The 23,554-nt window shown below is 36.9% G+C and overlaps 1 protein-coding gene across 3 annotated transcripts; it reads right to left on the bottom strand.

The window, feature by feature from the left end:
- Positions 1–44: 44 nt before the first annotated feature.
- LOC134796221 (transmembrane protein 120 homolog) lies at positions 45–23,091 on the bottom strand. 3 transcript variants are annotated; one of them, XM_063768260.1, is made up of 8 exons: positions 22,910–23,091; positions 22,229–22,347; positions 19,129–19,302; positions 13,369–13,461; positions 11,124–11,341; positions 10,144–10,367; positions 8,715–8,804; positions 45–261 (listed from the first exon to the last, which is right to left on the bottom strand). In XM_063768260.1, the coding sequence occupies exons 1-8, from the start codon at positions 22,970–22,972 to the stop codon at positions 217–219; spliced, it is 1,026 nt and encodes a 341-aa protein (XP_063624330.1). In that variant the 5' UTR covers positions 22,973–23,091; the 3' UTR covers positions 45–216. The 3 variants fall into 3 exon arrangements, with proteins under 3 accessions (XP_063624330.1, XP_063624329.1, XP_063624331.1); XM_063768259.1 differs by lacking the exon at positions 8,715–8,804 and adding an exon at positions 1,787–1,939 and having other exon boundaries at positions 22,910–23,090; XM_063768261.1 differs by lacking the exon at positions 8,715–8,804.
- Positions 23,092–23,554: the final 463 nt, after the last annotated feature.

Here is a 23,554-nt window from a genome sequence, read left to right as displayed (position 1 = left end):
ATTGTTTTTTATTTGCTCCTGACATGGGAAATAAAATCACACAAAATATTGAATATAATTGTATTTACATCATAAAGATATTATTATATATAATTATAACAGCATCTTTATATAATATCAATCACCATGATAATATGAAAATATAAATTGTTATCATTGCTCCTAATATAAAAGATATACTTAGTATGGCTCCTGTAAATAATCTCAGTTAAGGTCTCAATCTGTCTTTTGTTCCGTTTTATTCGGTCGCCACTTTTGTTCCTGTAATTAACGAAAACAAATGATTGTTATGATGATATAGTCGCCGACGGTAGTTAGGGACGCAAACAAAACACTGCAGAACATTTTCCAATCCCAAGCAATGTGTAGGTAAACATTGTTGTAACTACTTCTTTATATAAAATGAAGCATGCTCATCCCAATAGGTTTAAAATAATGTACTCAGAACTAGGAACAAAACATTTGTAGGGATGATCTGGGGTAAATAGGGACAAAACGTAAAATGTGATTTGCCTGACAATTTACACAAATTGTATCATACAAAATCTACTATATTTTCAATCGAAAATTAACTGCGTATATCACATTTTATTTTTTGTCCCCATTCATCCCGGTTGACGGTAACTGTCTATGTTGAATTGAGTTATTACTATTAGGGACTGCATTCATTTTACTCAGTGCGAGGAGTGCCTACTTGTTATTTTTTTTTGGGGTTACAAAGTTCAAATTCCACTTAGGTAACTTTGTGCATTCCAAAGTATTGAAATATTGTGTATATTAAGAATAAATTGAACTCATAACATAACATTAAACAAAAAAAAAATACATGCCAACACCTACTACACACCATATGCGTCTGAAATCTAAAACCGAGATTTTTTTAGATAATTATTTACTTACCTAACAATTAGTCCAAATACCAGAAATTCTTTAAATTTTAATATATCCCATCCCATTAGAAAATGCGGAACAAAAACCAGACATGTATTTCGGATTTCGATTTTTTTTAAATACAACTGACGTCATAAAAGCTCACCTGGTATTTAAAATTCTATTAGGTAGAGAATAGAATAAGTAATTAGACAACACCAAAGCAACCCCTTTTAACGTAGCCACTTATTATTATGCTTCGAGAATCACAAACAAGAGACAATCCACCTGAAAGACGTTCCCAATGAATGCATAACCCAGTTCTGTATAGGTCTGGTGTGTATGTAACAGAGTGCTCTCAGACTTGAGCTGTTATAAAATATCATCTTCCATTGACAAAATCATGGCACGAAATTTTAGTTAAATTAATTTTTGTTTGTCTTAGACACCGATATCTCGGCGCTTGGATCTGCAACAGTCACATCACATTTGCGGCCTATCATTTTAAAAGCTGTTCTGTTATTTCTCGATGAGCCTCGTTCCAGCGCATTAATTAGGTATTAGGTAATCGTTTGTTCTCATAACAAATCTACACATATTATAAGGCGAATAGATTTGTAGTGTTTTGTTTCGATTTTCCTTGTAACAATTTTTTTATCGTTGAAGCAAATGACAGTACTCAAGTACTGTCATTTGTTGTATAGCTTGCTAGTAAATTACATCGACTATACCGATGTATGTTTGATCTTTGAAAAGCCATTAGCTTTCTAGTTTTTTTTACCATGATTTTTCCATGTCTGATGATAGGCTATTCCAACTCTATTCAGCCTCACAGGCAGAAAGGCACTATTGGAAAGATATGAAAGTATTTTTATGATATGATCAAGTGTAGGTAATTGTATGGCGTATGACATACCAATATGGTAAGCTCATTGGACAGGCGGTACGCGATCGCGCGAAGTCTGTACCGCAGTTCCAAGCCGCTCTGAGTTTTCTTCTGCATAGTACTCAGAATTGTGTACATGTTGCCAGAGTGCAACACTAGAAACATGGCCGCTAGGTAAGGCACCTGCCGAACGTCGCAAACATAAATAAATCATAATACAAGCATACAACTGAAAACAAATTTATTACATAACATCGAAAAGATAAATACAAATGAGGGAATCAAAATAATATTAAATAATGATAATTTTTACATAAAATTAGAACATTTGTGTTAGGTACTCGTTGTTTTGTATATTGTACGCCATAAACAATCTGCTCGTATTCTTTGATAGATAATCTGGTATTGGTCAATCATGTTAGATGTAGGTACATTTTAATTAATACCAATTTTACACAAGTTAAATATGAATCGTGATACAGCAAGTGGTATGTAGGCAAATAAAACAAAATGTTTGATAAAGTTGAGATTAACAAAGTAAGTACACTAGATTAAATAAATTAACTTAATAATAATACATTAACTTACACTAATTTCATATATTTAGTGGTCGACATATCCCGGCGATGACAGTAAAGGAGTCGTAAAGCAAAACTAGAGGATAAGAACTAAGTAAAGTTAACTAAGTATATACATCCCGATGAATTCATAATTATCGTAAAGTACATAATTGAGAAGTTTATTACTATGCCTGAACGCTTGCAGCTGTTTCAGTTTGAAACCGAACGAACGAATAATTTACTAATACTGTGCACGTGACTCTAATATATGCATCCTTATGCTGATATCAGCTTTCATGATTTCTCAAATATATTTTTTGTTTAGAATATTAGGAGGGTAAAAACTTAACCTCTAAATATATATATTTTTACGTTTTAATGCAGAAATTAGGTCCAGAATACAAAGTGCTTTAAATGACAATAAAACGATTAAAATTAAATGACAGAAACAAAAAATATATTTGAGAAATCATGAAAGCTGATATCAGCATAAGGATGCATATATTAGAGTCACGTGCACAGTATTAGTAAATTATTCGTTCGTTCGGTTTCAAACTGAAACAGCTGCAAGCGTTCAGGCATAAGTTTATTACTATGCCTGAACGCTTGCAGCTGTTTCAGTTTGAAACCGAACGAACGAATAATTTACTAATACTGTGCACGTGACTCTAATATATGCATCCTTATGCTGATATCAGCTTTCATGATTTCTCAAATATATTTTTTGTTTAGAATATTAGGAGGGTAAAAACTTAACCTCTAAATATATATATTTTTACGTTTTAATGCAGAAATTAGGTCCAAAATACAAAGTGCTTTAAATGACAATAAAACGATTAAAATTAAATGACAGAAGACCATATGTACTCCTTGAAATGCTGTGCTGCCCACAGTGCTTTTAATATAAAATATCAATATCATCTACCTGAATCTACAACATGCAACAAATAAATAAAACCATTCATGCAAATTACATGACACAGACATTCTACAAATACATAAATACTTCTACATCATTCCATCTATCTAAATTTTTTTGGCACGAATATATTCGATGTTACAAATCAGATCTATTAGTTAAAAGTAGGTATTCGTACCTAAACCCTCAGGTTCGTGACGGAAATTTTCACAACCAAAAATATATTTTTGTATGATCGAAATGCAGGGATTTGATGTGCGCTAAAATATTGTTAATGGATTACCATCGTTTACACGTAAAAACAGATATTAATTAATAAAATTATTTAATTTAGCTTTGTACAAACAATACTTTTCTTTATTTTACACGCACGCTCAATAAAAGTAGGTCACCATTTGGTAGAGTCTAAAAATAAATGCGATGCATTACAGTATGCTATGAGGTTCAACAACGAAAATACTACATTATCATCACTTATTAATGAAAATAATTATTTTGATGATTTCCAAATATATACAAAAATGCGTCAAAGGCATGACGATGATTCGGGACTAAACAGGATTCTTATTAAATAAATGTATTTAAAAATTGAATCCTACTATTTTTATAATTTAGGCCTCGCATGCTAACATTTAGAGAGACATCCACCACTCCTCAATACGTACCGCACTCTTGTTAGATGCAAAACAACATAACATTACAATCTATATAGCACCTGCTTCTACCACAGAGTTGAAAGGGCAAAGGTAGAGTCAGTAAGACAAGGTGTGATTTGAAAACACGCCGAATTCGAAATCGCTGTCATGGAGTCATGGAACATAGCAAATATTTTTACGGCTATGAGGTAACGATGTACAACTGATAATAAATGAAAATTAGACATGTTATTGTTAATTTTTTCTAAATATCAGGCTAACTTTAACCTTTTCAGATTTTGGTTGGAATCTGTCCTTGCAAATAAAGTCTAATTTTCCTGTGACTTTTTTCACGGCGAAAAGTGTACGTGAAAATTCAATCTATATACTAAAATTTTGCGTTAATCCCTTCTTAAGCGACCGTATCTCTGTCTATCTGTCAACTCAGTGGTATCAGTAGATTTTTTAGTTGTTAATGTTGTTATACTTAACAACAACATGTTAAAATGTTACACTTATACTAACTAAACCGTTAGATAAAGCACGTTACGAGTGTAGTGCAATGACTACCGTTTTGCATTCATACACACTGAGAGAAAAATCACCACCAGGAATTAATAAACAGTTCTGTACTGGGGGAAAAAATGAAGTTTTAGTAGTAATCATGGAAGTTTCACTATTTCTGTAAAATTTATTTATTTCTACAAACAGCTCAGTAATAATAAATCTAATTTCAGCAAACAGACTTTAGTAAATGGAGCATTAAACAAAGTTCAGTATTTGTTACAATCCATTTTTATTACTACTAAAATTCTCCGATTTTTACTAGTAAAGTTTGTGATTTTTGGAAAAAAGCATCTGTGATTTCAAGTTATTATTTTAGTAAATGTCTCACTTACATAGTTTTGTAATATCTAAAAAACGAGTTCGCGGGAATAACATTACCCCATTTAAAATAACAATTCAGTTGTTACTATAGCGACATTACAAAGTTTACTGGTATTTAGTAGATAGACTTGTTGTGTTTATGTTCATTGTTGTACCAATCACTAAACGAGTTTTGTAATACCAACACAGCTACTTGCTACGTTCATTTGGTTAGAGTTAGTATTGTGTCGGATGTCGGGCGGGCGTGTCTCGTGTCTTCTTTGTTTAAAACATACTTAAGTTAAATAATAAATTTAGGATATATTGTGGGCCATGGACATATTAACCCGCGACCTACTGTGTAGTTGGGGTCTACAGGAATATATTGTTCTGCAACTTCGAGCCAGCTGTTGTTATTCTAGTGATAATGACATCAAAGGTAAATCTAAACTGTTTGCAATTCCAACCTCCCTAGCACAGGTGCGCCGCGAGAGCATGTTGCGCGCGTAATAACTACTAGTCTCTTTCTGACTGTATGAATAAGAAAGGAATGGGTAGAATATCTCGACAGGCTTTTATAGTGCCTCTTTAGTACAGAGATATACTACCAAATGCTTTTTTATTCATACAGACAGAAATAGAGACGGGTAGCTACCACGCGCGCGACATGCTCTCGCGGCGCCCGTTTGCTAGGGGCGGAGGAATTGCAAACAGTTTAGTTTTTGCCTGTGACGTCATTATCTCTAGAATAACAACAGCTAGCTTGGAATCGCAGTACAGTTTAGTAAAACCTATGACGTCATCGTCTCCGATATTGCTAAAGCACGCTTAGAATTACAAAACGGTTAGTTTTCACCCATGACGTCATCACCTCCGATATTGCTAAAGCACCTCTCGGAATAACAAAACCAAATTTCTGAAATTACTCTAGCATACTTCAAATTACAAATATAGAAGTTGTATTTCCTACTAAATGGAAATTGCAAAAGTCAATTTGTTCCTATTAGTTGACTCTCCTTGTCCCCGGATTAAGTTTTATTTTTGTAATTCTAAGTGTGTTTTTGTTAGTTTTTTCTCTCAGTGCACGGTCCGAAATAGATTTCACCTATATTCTGACTTAGTGATCAAAAGGTTATACATCAAGTCCCTCCAAGTGTCGCCAAACATTTACTAAATAATAAGTTAATTCATTACCATAAGCAAAAAGGAACTAGGGTAAACGGGTAATTACCTAAAGTCGGCCCACCCTCTCTCAAACATCAGCTACCACAACAACTATGAAACGGTATCGTCTTGGGTCGTCCCATTCGTTTTTCGTCAAGTTCTTAAATTAGTCCTATTCTGCTTTCGTCACTCATTCTACATTGAAAGCCACCGACGATTGTGACGAATGTAGAATGAGTGACGAAAGCAGAATAGGACTAATTTAAGAACTTGACGAAAAACGAATGGGACGACCCAAGACAATACCTATGAAACGGGTGACTGATATTAGCGAGGGTGGCCCACCTTAATGCCTGTGCACACCGGCTTGGGTGTGCGTGACGTGCAAGTGCGCGTGCGCAAAAATATTGCAGCCGCACACGCACACGTCACGCAAGCGGTGTGTGGTGTCTCATAAGGATCTGTATACTACAACGCCGCACGCGCACGTGCACGTCACGCACACGCAGCCGGTCTGCACAGGGCTTTATTGTGGCAGGTTACCATACTTGTATAAACTACGAGTATAATCACAAAATATAAAATACAGTTATACATTCATTTAAGCATTATCTACTTATTCTATACGTATTGGTGATAAAAAGTCCTTATTTTATTTTTGTAAGTTTTCACATTGAAACTACTTCCTTATAATCCACAACGTTACACAAATCGCTGGCCCAATATTACAGGGTTCTATGTTTCACTTTTATCGAACTGAAATTTGAACATTGTCATAGTGACATTAAGTCGAATTTCGACTATCTTGAAAATTTTACATAGAACCCTGTAATATTGGGGCAGTAAAATTTTAGTTTTTTTACAAGCTTTTATTTAGTTTCACCTGACCGTTGTCTGTCTGTCGGTCTGTAATCAAATCTTGCAAGTTTAATTTGATCCACTTCCCGGTTTCCGATTGAGCTGAAATTTTGCATGCATGTATAAATCGGATGAGAATGCAATATTATGGTACCATCGAGCTGATCTGATGATGGAGACAGGAGGTGGCCATAGAAACTCTGTGATGAAACAACGCAACCTAATTGTGTTAGGGGTTTTTATAATTGTCTCGATGAGTATTAGTTGTCTGTCGTAAGAAAAGTACAATCAGCGATAAAAGCTTGTACCAAAATTGAAATTATTGCCAAAAACTTATTTTAAAGAAATTTATATCAGTCAAAGTGACGTTGTCAAGGAAAAACTATCCTTAACATCAGTCATTTTAAAGAACATGAAAAATAAATTTATATTTGTGTAGCGTTGTACATTAGTTTAACATTCACTACGTAGGGGTTGGTTGGTCCGCACGACTATTCTAAATTGTCTAGTCACCTTGCTACTCAATTCGTTTAATATCCGTTCCATTGATGATACTTTAGCACCGCCATTCTCAAATCAAATAATTCTCCGAATTATTAGTATTATAGCAAAACGATTATTTTTATTATTTTAGCTCACGATGCTACTCGTAATTGGCAAATTTATTTAGAATAATAACTAGGAATAGGACAAGAACATAGACAATTTATTTAAGGAATGACGTTGCTGTAGTATCATTAAAAGAACTATCGTAGACGTAAACAGATGTAGTGCATAATTATTTTCATTCGTACTTTCACGGAAACGTACGAACGTGTCTTGTTATTTCAGTCAGTCTCGGTACAAAAAGTAGCGAGGTTGATTGAAGTAGCATGACATATACGAACGTTTCCGAGAAAATACGAAGAAAAATAATTATGCACTACATCTGTACAGCAGAAGTTTTCATAATCCAGTTACCACAATGTAGGCTAAGTAAACTGACGGTCATTGCGATGACCACGTCATGGTATAAATCTTAAATTATTTTAAAAGTTTTATGTTACTTCTATATGTTTGTATCCAAGCCTTCCATGCATAATTTTAGATAGACGTCAGTTTACTATATTTATTAGATACTAGTTTTGGGTGAATCAACTAGGTATTTCTTGTCGTTATTCTGTCTCGTCAGCCAGAGAACAATAGTAGGAAAGTTTGCTAGATAAAATATTGTACTACTAACATGCTTAGTATATGGTACCATTATGGAAATGGCAATATAACTGCATATTTGCCTAGTTACAATATACCTTAAAATCAGGTTTTTAAGAGCGTTGATTCACCCATTTAATTTTTGCTACGAGTGTATAGTTGAGTTAACCTTTTGAACGCCACAGACGGCAATTGACGTCAACGCAAAATCGTGACAAGGACGCCAAAGACGGCATTTAACGTCGATCGTTTTTTGATGAAAATCTACTGAAACACACCCCACTTTTAGGTTGGCATTATTTATTCACAAAACTAAATTTTACCGCCGTGGCGTCAGTGGCACGGCAAATGGATGCGCCGTTTGGCGTTCAAAAGGTTAAAAACTAGCTGCACGCGAGGCAAGTAAAAAAATACTAATTTTGTGTGACAGAGAGCACACTACGTATTAGCGTGCAGAAAGTGTTTGACTCAACTATAGTGTTAAAATATCTAAGTCCGTACCTCCACGATAGTTAACCGGTATCGGGTCTTACGCGGTCATCACAATGATGCGGATTACGCCGCTCCAGTGCGACACAGGTCTATTTGCACGTACCATCACCCGCACTGTTAACTGTACATCGGTGGACCTTATGCCTTTGGTAATAAGGTCCACTGATGTATAATAATGTTGCTGTTTGTATATCCGCATCCAATGTGAAGACCGCCTTACAGAGTGACGCTATCTAACATACGTGCTGGAAGCTTCACTGGTCAGCGTCTACCTGCTCGTTGAACTTCTGCGGGATGACCCGCAGCATGGTGGCCGCGTTGCCGATGCCCGTCAGCAGGAACGACATACTTAACGCTGGGACCTGTTGCCGGTTCGGTCGGAAATATGCTTTATATTTAGGGTGATAGGGTGTAACCGACATGAAGTGATTAGATTGTTTAACCTCAAAGGTTTTGTAACTGGGTCATAGTGGGTCAAAGATCATCGCTTTTTTTTCCGAAAGCTAAGGATACTAGAGCCTGCTCTCTGGTTGGGACTTTAACCGCCCAAAATCGGCCCCGTAGTAGTTTTGGGCTGTACTAAAATATCTGTTAGCTTTCAGAAACTAAAATACCTAATTCTGAGTAAGTATGACCCGCCAACTATTTCAAATGAAAAAATCTGTAATTGTTCTGATCTGAATTTAAATTGTATGGACCGTAAGAGACTTAATGCTTTTGTGTATTAGAAATTAAATTTGTTACTAAAAGTGTTATAACTAAGTTATAAGTCACTCAATTTACGAACAGGCGCTGAGAGTTTTATGTCTATTTATTGAGACCAATCATCTGTATTCTATAATTTAATGCAACATTATGGAATCAGCATGGTAAATATGGGAGTAATTATAATTCACATAGTAGATGTAAGGAAGAAAGTTTAGAGCTAGCATAAACAGCCGCGCCATGATATCCTCAAAAGGTACTAAAGTGAATAAAGTAAATGCGCGGCTACTTGTCCTAAGCTCCAACACTCTTAACTGAAAATATTTAACGCATTCACTGCCACCGACGCATATATGCGTCACCGTGACTTTCACCCTGTGCCTTTGACGGCCAGACGCGTTCATAATATTTAGTGACAGCAAAGTGCGGCACCTGGTAAATGTCCAGGAAAAGAGGGTGGCAGTGAATGCGTTAACCTTATGTCTTTATAATAGGGTTTATAAATTGTCATTTAACTGTGGTGAACTGTGGACCATTGTATTAATTTTTAAACATGAAACGTGGCAATTAAAGGTAGCCTAAGAACTTAACCTATCTCTTTCCTACCTACACATAGCTTAGACATAATTGTCATGCGCGTTTATTTTAAAATATAATTTGGTAACACAAAACGTATAGCGCTGTAAAGTGACACAAATTTATTCCAGAATATGTTTAGTAGTATTCGCGTCTTAGTATAATCCTTTGTCTAAGCTTAAAGTCAGTCATAGCATTGCTTTTGATGTGAAAATTAAAATTATAGTTTAATGCGGTCTTTACATTATCCGCACGTTGTTCCGGTGTGCGAGCGGGACGCTAAATTCGTGTCTCACGTATCGGAGCGATATGCGAACCCGTATCAAGTGTTATAAGCTCTCGCGCAATTCACAGAAAGAGATAAATGTAATAGCTACTTTTAACTGGCACAATTCTTCAATCCCTTGTCCTGCAACATACCTGCCAAGTGGCCTCAGGATGGTAGCTCAGCTGGTACAGCGTATAGGCGATGTACAGCTGAAACACGTAGCCGCCGAACAGGAAGGGCAGCAGGTAGGACAGGCCGCGCCACATCCACGAGTGGAAGCCTTCGATGGTGATGTCCATGTTGTGCCGCGCGCCCAGCGCCTTCAGCCGGTACAGCACGCCGCTCTGGTAGCGGAACTGCATGTATTGGACTACACCTGCAAGAAGGATTTTGACTTTTATGATAGGATCTAGTTAAATGAATAGAAAAACAGCAGAACAACAAACAGATCCCTCAAAGTTACTTTCCTGATTTTTACACATTGACATTAACTAAAACGGGACTATAGCTAATCATCTCCGAGACCAGAGCAGGCGCATGATGAATGACTTTATCCACATGATAAAATGATCGTCGTTTTTTTTAGACCAAGCTAAGTTGCTAGCGATTCTGATAGCCCAGACGATGCAAGTGTTACTTAAACGCCATAATTTCATAGAAGTTTGACGTTTAAAATAACACTTGCACAGTCTGGGCTATCAAAATCGCTACCAAATTAGCTTGGTCTAACTGTAACGCCGTGCGATTGAAAGAGACAGTCATGCATTTATCACGGTGTCACGTAGACAAGAGAGACCATCATAATTCATAATCATACTTGAAGGCAATGTCGCTTTCGAAAAGTCGGAAGCGATTTTCAAGCTTATTTATATGCGATTAAGGGTCGGTTGCACCAAAGCCAAACTGTTGGTCTTCGTTGAAGAGTTCGCTAAATTTTATTGTATGGAGAGTTTCATAGTAAACCGCCGCGACGCGCCGGGTGACGTTGACCAGTCCGTCAAGTACGGATGGTGCAACTGGCACTAAGTCTTCAAAGTTAGTCAGTTAGTCTGTTACTTTAACATTAGAATCATTATAAAGCAATCCAGATGGTAAAAACTTAAGTTAATTTCAGATTTTTCTTGAAACTTACTGATATAGGCGATGAACCACATGAAGGTGTGCCGGAACTCGCTCCAGGGCACGTTCTGCGGCCAGATGAGCAGGATCCCGGCCACCACCGTGGAGATGAAGTGATGCAGCCGCCACCAGCCCTTGATCCTTGAGCCGTTGACTTTGAGGATGCTCTCGCGGATGGTCAGCGTGCAGTAGTACCAGACCAGGAGGAATATTAGGATCAGTTGGAGTGGCCTGCAAAAAATATTGTGAAAATATGACAGAGATAGGTACTACACTGTACTATAGTCTGTATCTTTAGGTATTTAAATAAAAGTAAACAAAATCTACCCTCAAATGGCTCCTTAAGCCAGTTGAGGATAGATGAAAACATTACATGATCAAATAATGTAGGTTAAAGTCAGGTCGTCCAGTGACAGATCCAGATGCTTTTGTATTTGGTTGGTTAACCAATAATTTTTATAACTACCCGAAAATTTACAAATTATTTGTTTATTTTTATTTAAATACCTAAAGATAAAATTTAAAGTAAGTTTTAAAGTAAAGAAACATTAAAGAACTGGATGGTGACACAACTCACTTGCTCACTCACTCACTCGCTTGTCATAAAAATGGAGGTGAGACAAAGAAACAGTAAGACAAATTTTTGCACTAAGGTGGCAATTTTGTCATTGTTTTGTATGACCTCGACATTATACCTATTACCTAATGCGGATATTTTTGCTCTTTTTTACTACTCATTGCATGGAACCGTGACTATTTTACAATTTAAAACTCAGTGTAACAAATTTACCATACCCAGACAATACATTTAGTTACTTCATATATAAATATTTTTACACCTTTCATACTTAAAATGTCATTAACTACAGTGAAATATCAGTACTTAATGCATGTATACTCAAGTAAGTATTTGAATATATCGTACGTAGTACGTACAGTCGCAGTGAAATATCTGGCCTGTGACTCTAAAAGGTGTTTTTAAAGTGTTAGGTAGAGTACATGTTCAGCTATAAAAATAGCGAGCACAAGCGCAAAAGCGCACTATTTATAAGTAGTATAATAATTTGTCACTACCATAAAACAATGCCCATTCATTGAACTATTGATACAACTAGGGTAAATCACCAGTAACTGGCCGGTTTTAGTAACTGGCCGCCCTAAACTAAAAATGAATTATATTCCCCTATGAATGAATTATATGACCAATAGCACCCCACGTAGGATTGAGATAAACGGAGAATCTATTGCATATGTCCAGGAGTACCTTTACTTGGGCCAAATAGTCTCCTTTCAGGCGCGACAAGAGATGGAAGTCGAAAGACGGACTGAAAACGCCTGGAAGAGCTATTGGTCCATGAAACATCTCATGAAAGGTGATCCTCATTATCACTTAAGACTCATGGACATGTGCATACTTCCAATTCTCACCTACGGTGCACAAACTTGGTCTTTGACAGCATCTCAGAAATCCAAACTCGGGGTTTGCCAGCGAGCCATGGAGCGCAGCATATTAGGTGTAAAATTAATGGATCGTATCCGGAACACCACGCTGCGCACCAGAACACAAGTCATCGATGTAACTCGGAAAGCGGCTAAGCTGAAGTGGGACTGGGCTGGCCATGTCTGTCGTATGCCGAGTGAGCTGTGGGCCAAGATTACCACAGAGTGGCAGCCCAGCTCAAAACGGGGATTTGGCAGACCACGTCGGCGATGGCGAGACGAGCTAGACTCCTTTTTAAAAGAATGGCCGAAGACTGCTCAGAACCGGGAAGAATGGAAAAAACGGGGGGAGGCCTTTGCCCAGCAGTGGGATATAACAGGCTCTCAATAATAATAATTCCCCTATAAATAGAATTCATTTTAGTATAAGGTTTCAATAACTGGCCAGCTTTCAATAACTGGCCACCTTATACTAAAATGAATTATATAGATGGTCAAGCAGATCTTGTCAGTAGAACAAGGCGGCAAATTTGAAAAATGTAGGCGTAAAAATTTGAATTTCGCGTCTTTTTTTACTGACAAGATTTGCTTGACCAGCTATATTTATAGGTGAATCGAATTCATTTTTAGTTTAGGGCGGCCAGTTACTAAAACCGGCCAGTTACTGGCGAATTACCCTATACCTATACCTATAAACAAAGAAAAAAAACATTCACTAGCGGAAATTTATGGTGTTTTCATGTTTTGTATAGCAAATAAAAAAAGGTGTTAAAACATGTGCACTGAAAAATATTTCATCCAATATATTCGGTGCTTACCTGAAGTCAATATAGAGATTTAAAACTGCCAGCACGAAAGCGATGACACTGAGAATGAGTTTAAATTTTTCATATTCATCTTTGTACTTGAACCTGAAAGTAAAAACAATATCATGTTATTTCATTCTCAACACAAAATCAATCGTGTAGGTACAGTCACCACACGGGATTGTTATGCCATTTAGGGTTCTTGCTAAATTGGAAATTCTATAGCGTAAGTATTGAACAACCAATCTAGCTAGGACCCTAAATGGCGCAACAATCACGGAGCGTGATGGTACATATGTCCGCTCACACCAGCGATTGCTTTTTTCGTTCGCTGCCTCACACATATTCGTATATAATGTACAGTCGACGTCAAAAATATGTTTACATTTTTCGCCTTATTACAAAGGAGTAAGGTGCAAAAGTGTAACTGTAAACATATATTTGACGTCGACTGTACAAACGAATTCGTTGACTTTCCAAAAGTACTTATTGTGCTAAAAAACCACTTTGTCATATTTGCGCAAATACTTTTCTATGGTTTTTATCCTGTTTTTTTATCAATATACGTATGCGACACGAATATTTGGGCAAAGTGAGAATATATAAGGTGAAGTGAAATGCAGAATTATATAAGTAGGTTAGTGGCTATGTTTACACAGAAACAATAGTTTTATAAACAGCTGGCCCTTTGGACTTTATTTTATTACCTACTCATAATCTTTGCACGTGCGGTGTATAAAACAAAGAATTACTTCAAAAACAAAGTCTCTCGCTCATGGCATAACGTACCTATTAGTCATAAATTATAAAAAAGGAAAGAAGTAATACTTATATGATAGCATAGGGACAAAAACCTCAGTGCGCTCTTACGCCCTTGACAATAAAGTTCACAATAGTTAGTCATATTTCTATGGGTTATTGGCTCTTCTTTTGAAAAGTTTGTCGACCCCTATTTATGTCTGTATGGAGATTTTTCAGACATCCAGTATATTTTTAGGCACAATACGCCCTAAAATCCCCATAGTAGTGAAAGGATAAACATGTTCTCTTTATCCTTAACCATAAAATTGACATGTCATCATCATCATCATCATCTCAGCCATAAGACGTCCACTGCTGAACATAGGCCTCCCCCTTGGACCTTCATTCGTACCGGTTGGAAGCGACCCGCATCCAGCGTCCTCCGGCGGCCTTAACAAGGTCGTCTGTCCATCCTGTGGGTGGACGTCCTACGCTGCGCTTGCTAGTCCGTGGTCTCCACTCGAGCACTTATCGACCCCATCGGCCATCTTCTCTGCGTGCAATGTGGCCTGCCCATTGCCACTTCAGCTTGCTAATCCGGTGGGCTATGTCGGTGACTTTAGTTCGTCTACGGATCTCCTCATTTCTGATTCGATCACGCAGAGAAACTCCGAGCATAGCCCTCTCCATAGCTCGTTAAGCGACTTTGAGTTTTGAGATGAGGCCGATAGTGGAAGACCACGTTTCGGAGCCGTAAGTCATCACTGGTAACACACATTGATTAAAGACTTTCGTCTTGAGGCACTGAGGTATGTCGGACGAAAAGACATTACGTAGTTTCTCGAACGCTGCCCAACCGAGTTGGATTCGGCGGTTGACCTCTTTCTCGAAGTTGGACTTACCTAATTGGACTACTTGTCCTAGGTAGATGTACGAGTCAACAACTTCGAGTACCGAGTTGGGATGGGTACAACATTGACATAAGTTTCGTCTTGTCCATGTTCATTTTCAAGCCCACCCGTTGTGAAACTCGGTTGAGGTCATCGAGCATCATGCTGAGTTCCTCCATGACTACGATATCGTCGGCAAACCGAAGGTGAGTGATGTATTCGCCGTTGATGTTGATGCCAAGTCCTTGCCATTCCTGAAGGAGTCTTCCATTACGGCAGTAAACAGTTTCGGAGAGATAACGTCTCCCTGCCTTACGCCTCTTCGCAATGGAATCGCCTTCGTGCTTTGCTCCTGTACTCGGACCGACATGGTGGCGTTACTATACAAACACTTCAACACTTCGATGTACCGATAGTCAATATGGCATCGCTGAAGAGACTCTAGCACCGCCCATGTTTCCACCGAATCGAAGGCTTTGTCATAGTCCACAAACGCTAAGCATAATGGCAAGTTATACTCTTCGGTCTTCTGTATAACTTGCAGCAGCGTATGGATGTGGTCTATGGTACTGCCTTTTCGGAAACCGGCTTGTTCGGGAGGCTGGAAGTCATCAAGTCTGTGACAAATTGACATGTATAGGTACCTAATTTACTCAATACATATTTCCCATGCCAAATTGCAGCTTTCTAGCAAAGGTTCGAGACATTCGGAAATAGTTACAAACTATAAGTTCCTTGTTGACTACAGAATATTATATAAGGTAGGTATAATAAAATACGTATAAAATTAAGTCTCATGACTTAACGGTAAGGTGCCTTGCCTACTTATTTATTTATTAGACTGTCGTTCCAAGGGTAATGTTATTCAAGTTCATGTATATTTATTTGGCAGTCTGTTGTGGTGTTTTATAGTTCTTTATTATTATCAATTAGTCTTTACACTTTGGTTAGGCCCATTATGGTAATGGTATTTGTAAGTCAATCAATAAGAGGGTGAAAAATGTAGACAAAAAGCCCTTCTTGCATGCCTACAGGAGCATGAGTACAGTACCGTGTACAGATTTAAAGCATAATCATTTACTATAGTATTTTCTCGGAAACGTTCGTATTTGTCATGCAACTTCAGTCAACCTTAGTAATTTTCGGTAATAAAAAAATAGTGATCTAAATCTTATTGAGTTCTTCCAATTAAAATTCTGTCTGGAGTTTTCTATAGTCGTCGTAAGATTTATTTACATAGAAAGTAAAATTTTCCAACAAATAAAATTTTACCTAATTACAATTTACAACAATACAACTAGATTTAAACTCCCGTAACATTAACAAATGTGACGTTCCACGGGAAAAGGTACCTTATGAGGGTTTCTAGTTTCGGAGATATGAAATGTTTTGTAAAGAGGTGAAAAAATGCTCAATTTTTTTTTTATTGTGTGATCTGAAACCTTAATGCGTAACGTTTGTTTACCTGTTTTTATTTTTGTTATAAGTTAGTTATAAGCCTAGTAATGTCGTCTCAGAGTTTAGTAGAAAAGGTACCTTATGGAAAAAAGATTGAAAATTCCCAAAAAAACTAGTCAATACGGGAAAAGAAGTTTGGTAGAGAACTGTATTAGCATTCTGCAAAACTAATTTGATAATTTCAGTTCTGGTTGGGGCGCCTCGCAAATATTATAACCGTACATAGACCGACATCACAAACCCAAGTAGCCTGCTATTATACCAAAGTTACTCTCGTCAAGTCTTTCTTAACTAGAATAATCTTCATTTGGTTTGGTCGCATGCAGTAAATCAGCCATTGGTTTGCTGAAAAATGCCAATACCCGACACATTACCTTATGGAATATCTGAGGTCATTGAACCTCAATGCCGCTTATCTTCAATAGCAACCGAAATATATTATTGATAAGAAATAGACGATTTATACCATTACCAAAATATTATTAATTTATCCTAACTGTTCCATCATCATCATGCCTCATCATGTAACTTAATCACAAGGTACCTTTTCATTACATACAAATTATTGGTCTTTTTTAAGATTATTATGACGAAGAACTAATTAAATTTGGGGCAGTTTAATGTAAATTAATATTTTCTATTCATAAAAGATAAACTGTAATATGATTGATATTTTGTAGTGATGTATTATTAGATTTATTTCCATAAGGTACCTTTTCGTAAATGTATGGAGCAAATACTGTTATTGTTATGTAAGTTTAAAGTGGCATAAGGGGTTAAATATAGTATTTAGTTGGGGTTTTAGGATTTATTTCATTTGAATGACAGAATTTCTTACATATGTGCTCAGAAAAAATGATTGTGTGTCACATTAAAAGTAAAAATATTCAAATTTGTGATTTTATATGAAAAAGTCAGAAAATACATTTTCACCTCTAAATCGGTATTGTTTTTTGCTTAAACTGTCTGTCAGTGTCGTTTTTTAATAGATAAAATTTAAATCTTGAGAGCTCATTGCAATCAATCGTGAAAATGAAATAAAACTTTATTTTCAAGAGATTGGTTAGTATACACATAAATCAGTCGATATCAAAAGTTTCTATTTGCATTACAGAACAAGTCGCAATATTTTTTTAATCTCAGATATATAAGGTATTATTATTTGTAGTCAACTATGTAACTTACTTCAGGAACATAGTTTTTTAGGCGGCTAAACTTAAAACTTCTCTATCGTAAAGTTGCTCATTCCACAACATTATTTTCAAAAAATCATATCTCTGTAACTACGCAACCTAGAAGGTTGATCTTTTGTGTTATCGATAGCTTATTTATTGTAGATTACTGGGGTATGCATAACTCCATACCCGCCATAAGGTACCTTTGACCGTGGGACGTCACAAATATTGTATATGCTGGGCGGCACCTTCGTCCAGGGGCGCGTCTCATTGGTTTCGATATCCAGTTCCAAGGGTTACAATATCATGAATATAGTTGGGTTTGAAACCCATTAAACCCAGTACTTACATTACATAAATATCTGGGAGACTGAGCTTGGCTCGGAAAACATATAAAATGCGCGTTTTCCCTGAGATAAGACCTAGCCAGATCGATTTTTCGCCCCCGAAAACCCCCATATAGCAAATTTCATTAAAATCGTTAGAGCCGTTTCCGAGATTCCCCAAATATATATATATACAGTAGAGTCCGGTTAGTACGACTTCGCTTATAACAACCAACCGCTTATAGCGACGTAAGTATAGGCACTTGTTTGGTTTTAGTACAAGCTACTATGAAAGTACAACCGTTTAGAACGACTCCGCTTATAACGACCGACCGCTTTTAACGACGGAAATTGACACAAAATCCGTCCGTCAAGTCCGGTTACAACGACGAGCGACGTAGTTTTTACAAATAAATTGTGGGTAAGAAACTTACTCCGTCCCGCGCACTCAACTCCTCTCCCCCCTTTGCCTATACGCATGCAGCAAGATGAAAATATAGTCATGCGACTTTTCGTAATCTTGCAAACAAAATAAAACCTAAATCCCATTATTCAATTGAGCTTAAACTTCATATACACAATTATCTTAGTTGGGTGACAATGCAATATTTCTGTACCTTCGAGCTGATCTGATGATGGACTCAGGAGGTGGCCATAGGAACTGTGTGACGCATCCTAACTGAGTTTGGGTTTGTAAGAATTGACTCAATTGAGTATAAGTTGCTTGTTGAAACAAAAGTACACAGTCAGCGATAAAAGCTTGAGTGAATATTGAAATAGTTTTTGACTTTTTTGATTGTCGATGTACGATTGTCATCTTGATTAGATTCCCAAGAATTACGAAATTTATTTTACGGGATTCGATATTATTTGCGGATGATGAGTCTTACGCATTGCCTACAAACGCACAAAAGTTTCTTCATTGAAGACAAAGGGTTGTAATACTAACGTAAATAAATATTTTAATATAAATGTTTTTTTTTTCTTTGATAATCGCATATGTATATAATAAATACAAAATTGTGTAATTAATTAATTTGTTAAAAAAATATATTTAAATTGGCAGTTCGTTTAGTGCGACGTGCGGTTAGTACGACGTAATATCAGCAGTCCCTTGAGCGTCGTTATAACCGGACTCTACTGTATATATATATATCGTTTAAAGGTATAAAATATACTCACTTGTCATTTTTGTTAAGAATAGACACATTGACGTTGCCGAGTATGATCCTGAGGTACAGGCTGTTCTGCTTGGGCAGCGTCGCCTCTATCTCGTGCAACATGGCTTTCCTCTTCATCACCTCCTTCTCCAGCGTGGCCACGCGCTCATCCTTTGTAACGCCTTTCTTTTCTAGCCTAGACAATATAATACAAATACTCTTTATTGCACACCTCAATAAAAGAAAACAATACAAAAGAAAACAAAAACAAAAGCAGAGGTAAACAACAGGCAGTCTTATAGCTATAGCGATCTCTGAAGCCTGTACATTGGCGAAGATTTTACGGGTGAAGCTGGAAACTTGCTTGGTTGTATTCATATTGGCGTAAATATCCTTCATCATCTTATTTTATCACATTGTTCCTAGCGTTATCACAGCTTTTTGCCAGTGTGCAAGAATAGGCACAGGCACTATTTTTTATGAAGAGTTTTTCCAACCCAGAGGGGGAACTAATTAGCCTTTTAAAAATAAAAAAATAAAATAAAAATAAAATAAAATAAAATAAAATAAAATGCGTTTATTTTCAGACAACAAGGTCCATAGTATTGTTGTCTTTTGCATCTTTTTTATCTCCTTATATTAACCCATTTATTTATCGTTTATTGCTAATCACGTCACATTATCGTTTCGCCCCTAAATAGCATTTTCGCTACTTACCTTACTGGGAACTTAGTAAATAGGTACCTACTTTTTAGAAAGAGATGCAACAGATATACATTTAGATTTAGACAAATACAACTCAGTAGTGGTACAGCAGTACAGTATATGTTCTACTGTTCCACATCTGTTAATACGAACAAGAGATGCTGGCTTTATAGTAAACAATGATTAAATTTGTTTCGTACTTAACAATCGACTTATGTATTACTTAAAATGATAAGTTTTAGATTGGGTTTCTGTTATAAAAAAATACAGGAGTTTTGACATGCATTATTTGTTTTAAGTTATCAAACATTAAATAAGCCCACATTATCACTGATATCTGATTAGTTTTTAATACCGGATTTTACGCTGGAGAGATTAAGGCTATCTGAAGCAAACTAACTATAACAAATTTATTTAAAAAATTGCTATTTGTACAACGTAAGCATAATTGAATAGAATAAGAATATGTAGTTCCAGAGGCCAGGAATGCCTGGCTAGCCAAACTGCGAGATGTGCCCCCTAGACCCGAGAGGCAAAGGGCCTGGGACAACTTGGCCTGCACCGCCGTCATGAAATCCCTAGTTGACAGTTCGTCGGGAAGGGACCGCGCAAGGCTCTTAGCTGTGTCCAGACCAGAGTCTGGACAATGGCTACACGCCTACCCATCACCCCACACCGGCACATTCATAGAGCCAAACACACTAAGAATCGCCATCGGACTCCGGGTCGGGGCCGATGTATGTGTAGACCATAGCTGCGCCTCTTGTGGGGCCCCTGTTAATCGCCTTGGCCACCACGGACTCGCCTGCTCCTCGGGCGCCGGCCGCCTATCCCGTCATGCCGCGCTTAACGACATCCTGAGGAGAGCGCTCGTCAGCGCCGACGTCCCTGCGGCTCTGGAGCCCCAGATCGCAAGGGATGACGGCAAGCGCCCCGACGGGATGTCGTTGATCCCCTGGCGGTTGGGCCGCGCGCTGGTGTGGGACGCCACCTGCGCAGACACGCTGGCGGCGTCCTACATTTCAGCCACCAGTAAACAGGCCGGGGCGGCGGCTGACGTCCGAGAACGTTCCAAGGTTAATAAATATAGTTGTCTCGGCGCACACTACGAATTTGTAGCCTTCGGCGTCGAGACTCTAGGTCCGTGGGGTAGGGGGGCTCGGGGGCTCCACAAGGAGCTCAGCAAACGCCTAAGGCAGGCCACAGGTGACCCTCGCGCGGGCAGCTTTCTCGCGCAAAGATTGGCCATAGCAATCCAGCGCGGGAACGCTGCCTGCGTGATGGGCACCTTACCAAGGGCGCAAAGTTTTGATAAATATTTTTAGTTTTTAGCTTTAGTTTTTAGTTGTACTTAATTTTAGTTTTGTATTCATTTTATAACACTTATTTTACAATAATCAAATATACCTGTAGTTCCATGAATGTTTTCCTATAAGAAATATGAGTCAATATTTAATATTTATCTAATTTTTGGTCATAACATTACTCGCTATATGATAATGATAACAAATGTTTTACCGTAAAAATAGCACTTATCTTTCACCTGATTACATGGTAATATTCGGATATTAAACAAATTGAGGATCACAGTGCCCACTAGTAAAGTACCTACTACATGTTACTACTGATAAATGATGATGATAACACAAAATGTGATAACTAATGTGTACTTAAATAAACTCTCGTACCGAGTTAAAGATTTACTTCTATCAAAAAGCTTGTGTCTGCAACTTTGTCTATGTAGAATGATAATTTACATGATAAAAGCTACCCTATGTCCTATGTCCCTTCCACAACGATACACAATGAAGCAATTCTACACAAAATCTGTATACATATTACATAATAGCTTTAGAATGGAATTTTAATTAGATAAAAGAAATTAATGTATCACTAACCAGTGTTATAAGAACAATAATTACTAATAAGATTCTAAGAGGATGTCAAGTAGTGCAAAAGGTTCTGTTGAGAAAAGATATTTTTGGATATGAATTTTACTCTGTTATTTTCACATGAATTTTCTACTTTTATATTTTTTTATCCTGTAATATTTTTACATCTTTATGCACAATCAAGAAGATTCACATACTTGTTTATACTTTGAATTGCAGATTGCAAAATTGTGCAAATTTATCTTAGTAAAAAACTGGTATGTTAGCTTTTCCATATGTAAGGAATCTCAGAATTCTTCAGAATGAGATAAGTTAGAACTGCTTATTGTCATTTCTTGACATTACTACTATTCTAATTTAGTTTTAACCACCAAAGTAATGTTAATGTTGAATAATCAATAGATTTTATCAACATGTATGTCTTACTATATTCTAATATCTGTCATACCTATATACAGTATCTTGTTAGTAAGCTATGTAAACTCATTACTGTAAATCACTATCATTAGTGATGATAGATCTGACCTTTTGAGCGCTCCTGTGATAACCGACATGCGATATCTCTGGTGGCTTAGTTCCTTCAAGCATGATGCCTGCAGTTCACCTACTTCTTCTAATTTTGCTGCATAATCTTTGTTGATGGACTGAAAATAAGAACACATATTTGTTTTATGATAATAGGCTATAAACACAAAACCTATAAATACAAGATTTCCACGTTAAATCTTTATAATAATCTTTTAAACTAAGTTTATCTTTTGTTATAATTTCTTTTAATGATAAGCTCATCATTTAAATACCAAGGTCAAGGCAGGTTAAAAAGACTAAATTTTACCTAAGTTCACAGTGAAACAATGTTTAACAATTTAGATTCAAGACAGCCTGACTCCTTTCGTATTTCGCAAGCATGGTTTAAAGTGTATAACTAATTTAATTTCAAAAATATGTAGAGGTCAAAAAGTCTTCTAATATTCAATCTTTATGACCATTTCCACTTAAAGCAAGGATATTACGCATTACAACAGAATCTGAAATCAATAGTGATTGAAAATGGAAAGTGCCACGGTAAGAACATAACACACCTACTTAAGCCAACAATCTCCCACAACTTAATGTAATTGCTTTGAAAATTGAAAAGCAAGTCAAACATCCGGACAGTATGCTATACCATTTATGTTTTTATATTTTAAACATGTATATAAATACCTCTAAACGCTTGTAATCTGTTCCTAGGTCCTCCCATTCTTTCAGACACTCTTCTACATCCATGATTGCACTGTTCAATGAGACTAGGTAATTGATTATTCACATACAATTCGAGAAATTCCGATCAAGCGTTCTATAGGTACCATTCCACCCGCTGATCGAACAGAAATGACGTTTAATTCATTTTGACGTTTCGTGACATAACTCGAATTGTCTATGATATAGCAATAGTGTTGTGCACTATATATCCGTTTGAATCGGTAACTAAAATCCGGATAGCCAACATTACGGATACTAAATTATTCTTTGAAATTTATCGTAATGTTGGCTATAAGGCTTTAAATTTCAAATATTGTTTTTGAATGTCGCCTTTCTCGAATGTATACGAACGATAGAGAGGCAGATAACGATTTTCGATGCCCTCAAGCCTAAAAACTCAGCCTAGGAAACACAGCGAAAATTGAAATTTTGATATCTTCTCAATCGCTCGAATATGCAAGAGTGATGCAGATGCACATAAGGAAATTTCCGACCCCCCCCCCCGTTGATTTTTTACAAGTTTACATATCCTGCTGCCAAAGGTTGTCTGGAAGCAACAATAAAACCGCAACCTAGTTTTATTTTCGTTTTTAATTTCTTTGTAGT

Source organism: Cydia splendana, chromosome 13, assembly GCF_910591565.1.
Source record: "Cydia splendana chromosome 13, ilCydSple1.2, whole genome shotgun sequence".
Lineage (NCBI taxonomy): Eukaryota > Metazoa > Arthropoda > Insecta > Lepidoptera > Tortricidae > Cydia > Cydia splendana.
This window is presented reverse-complemented; position numbering and strand designations above follow the sequence as displayed.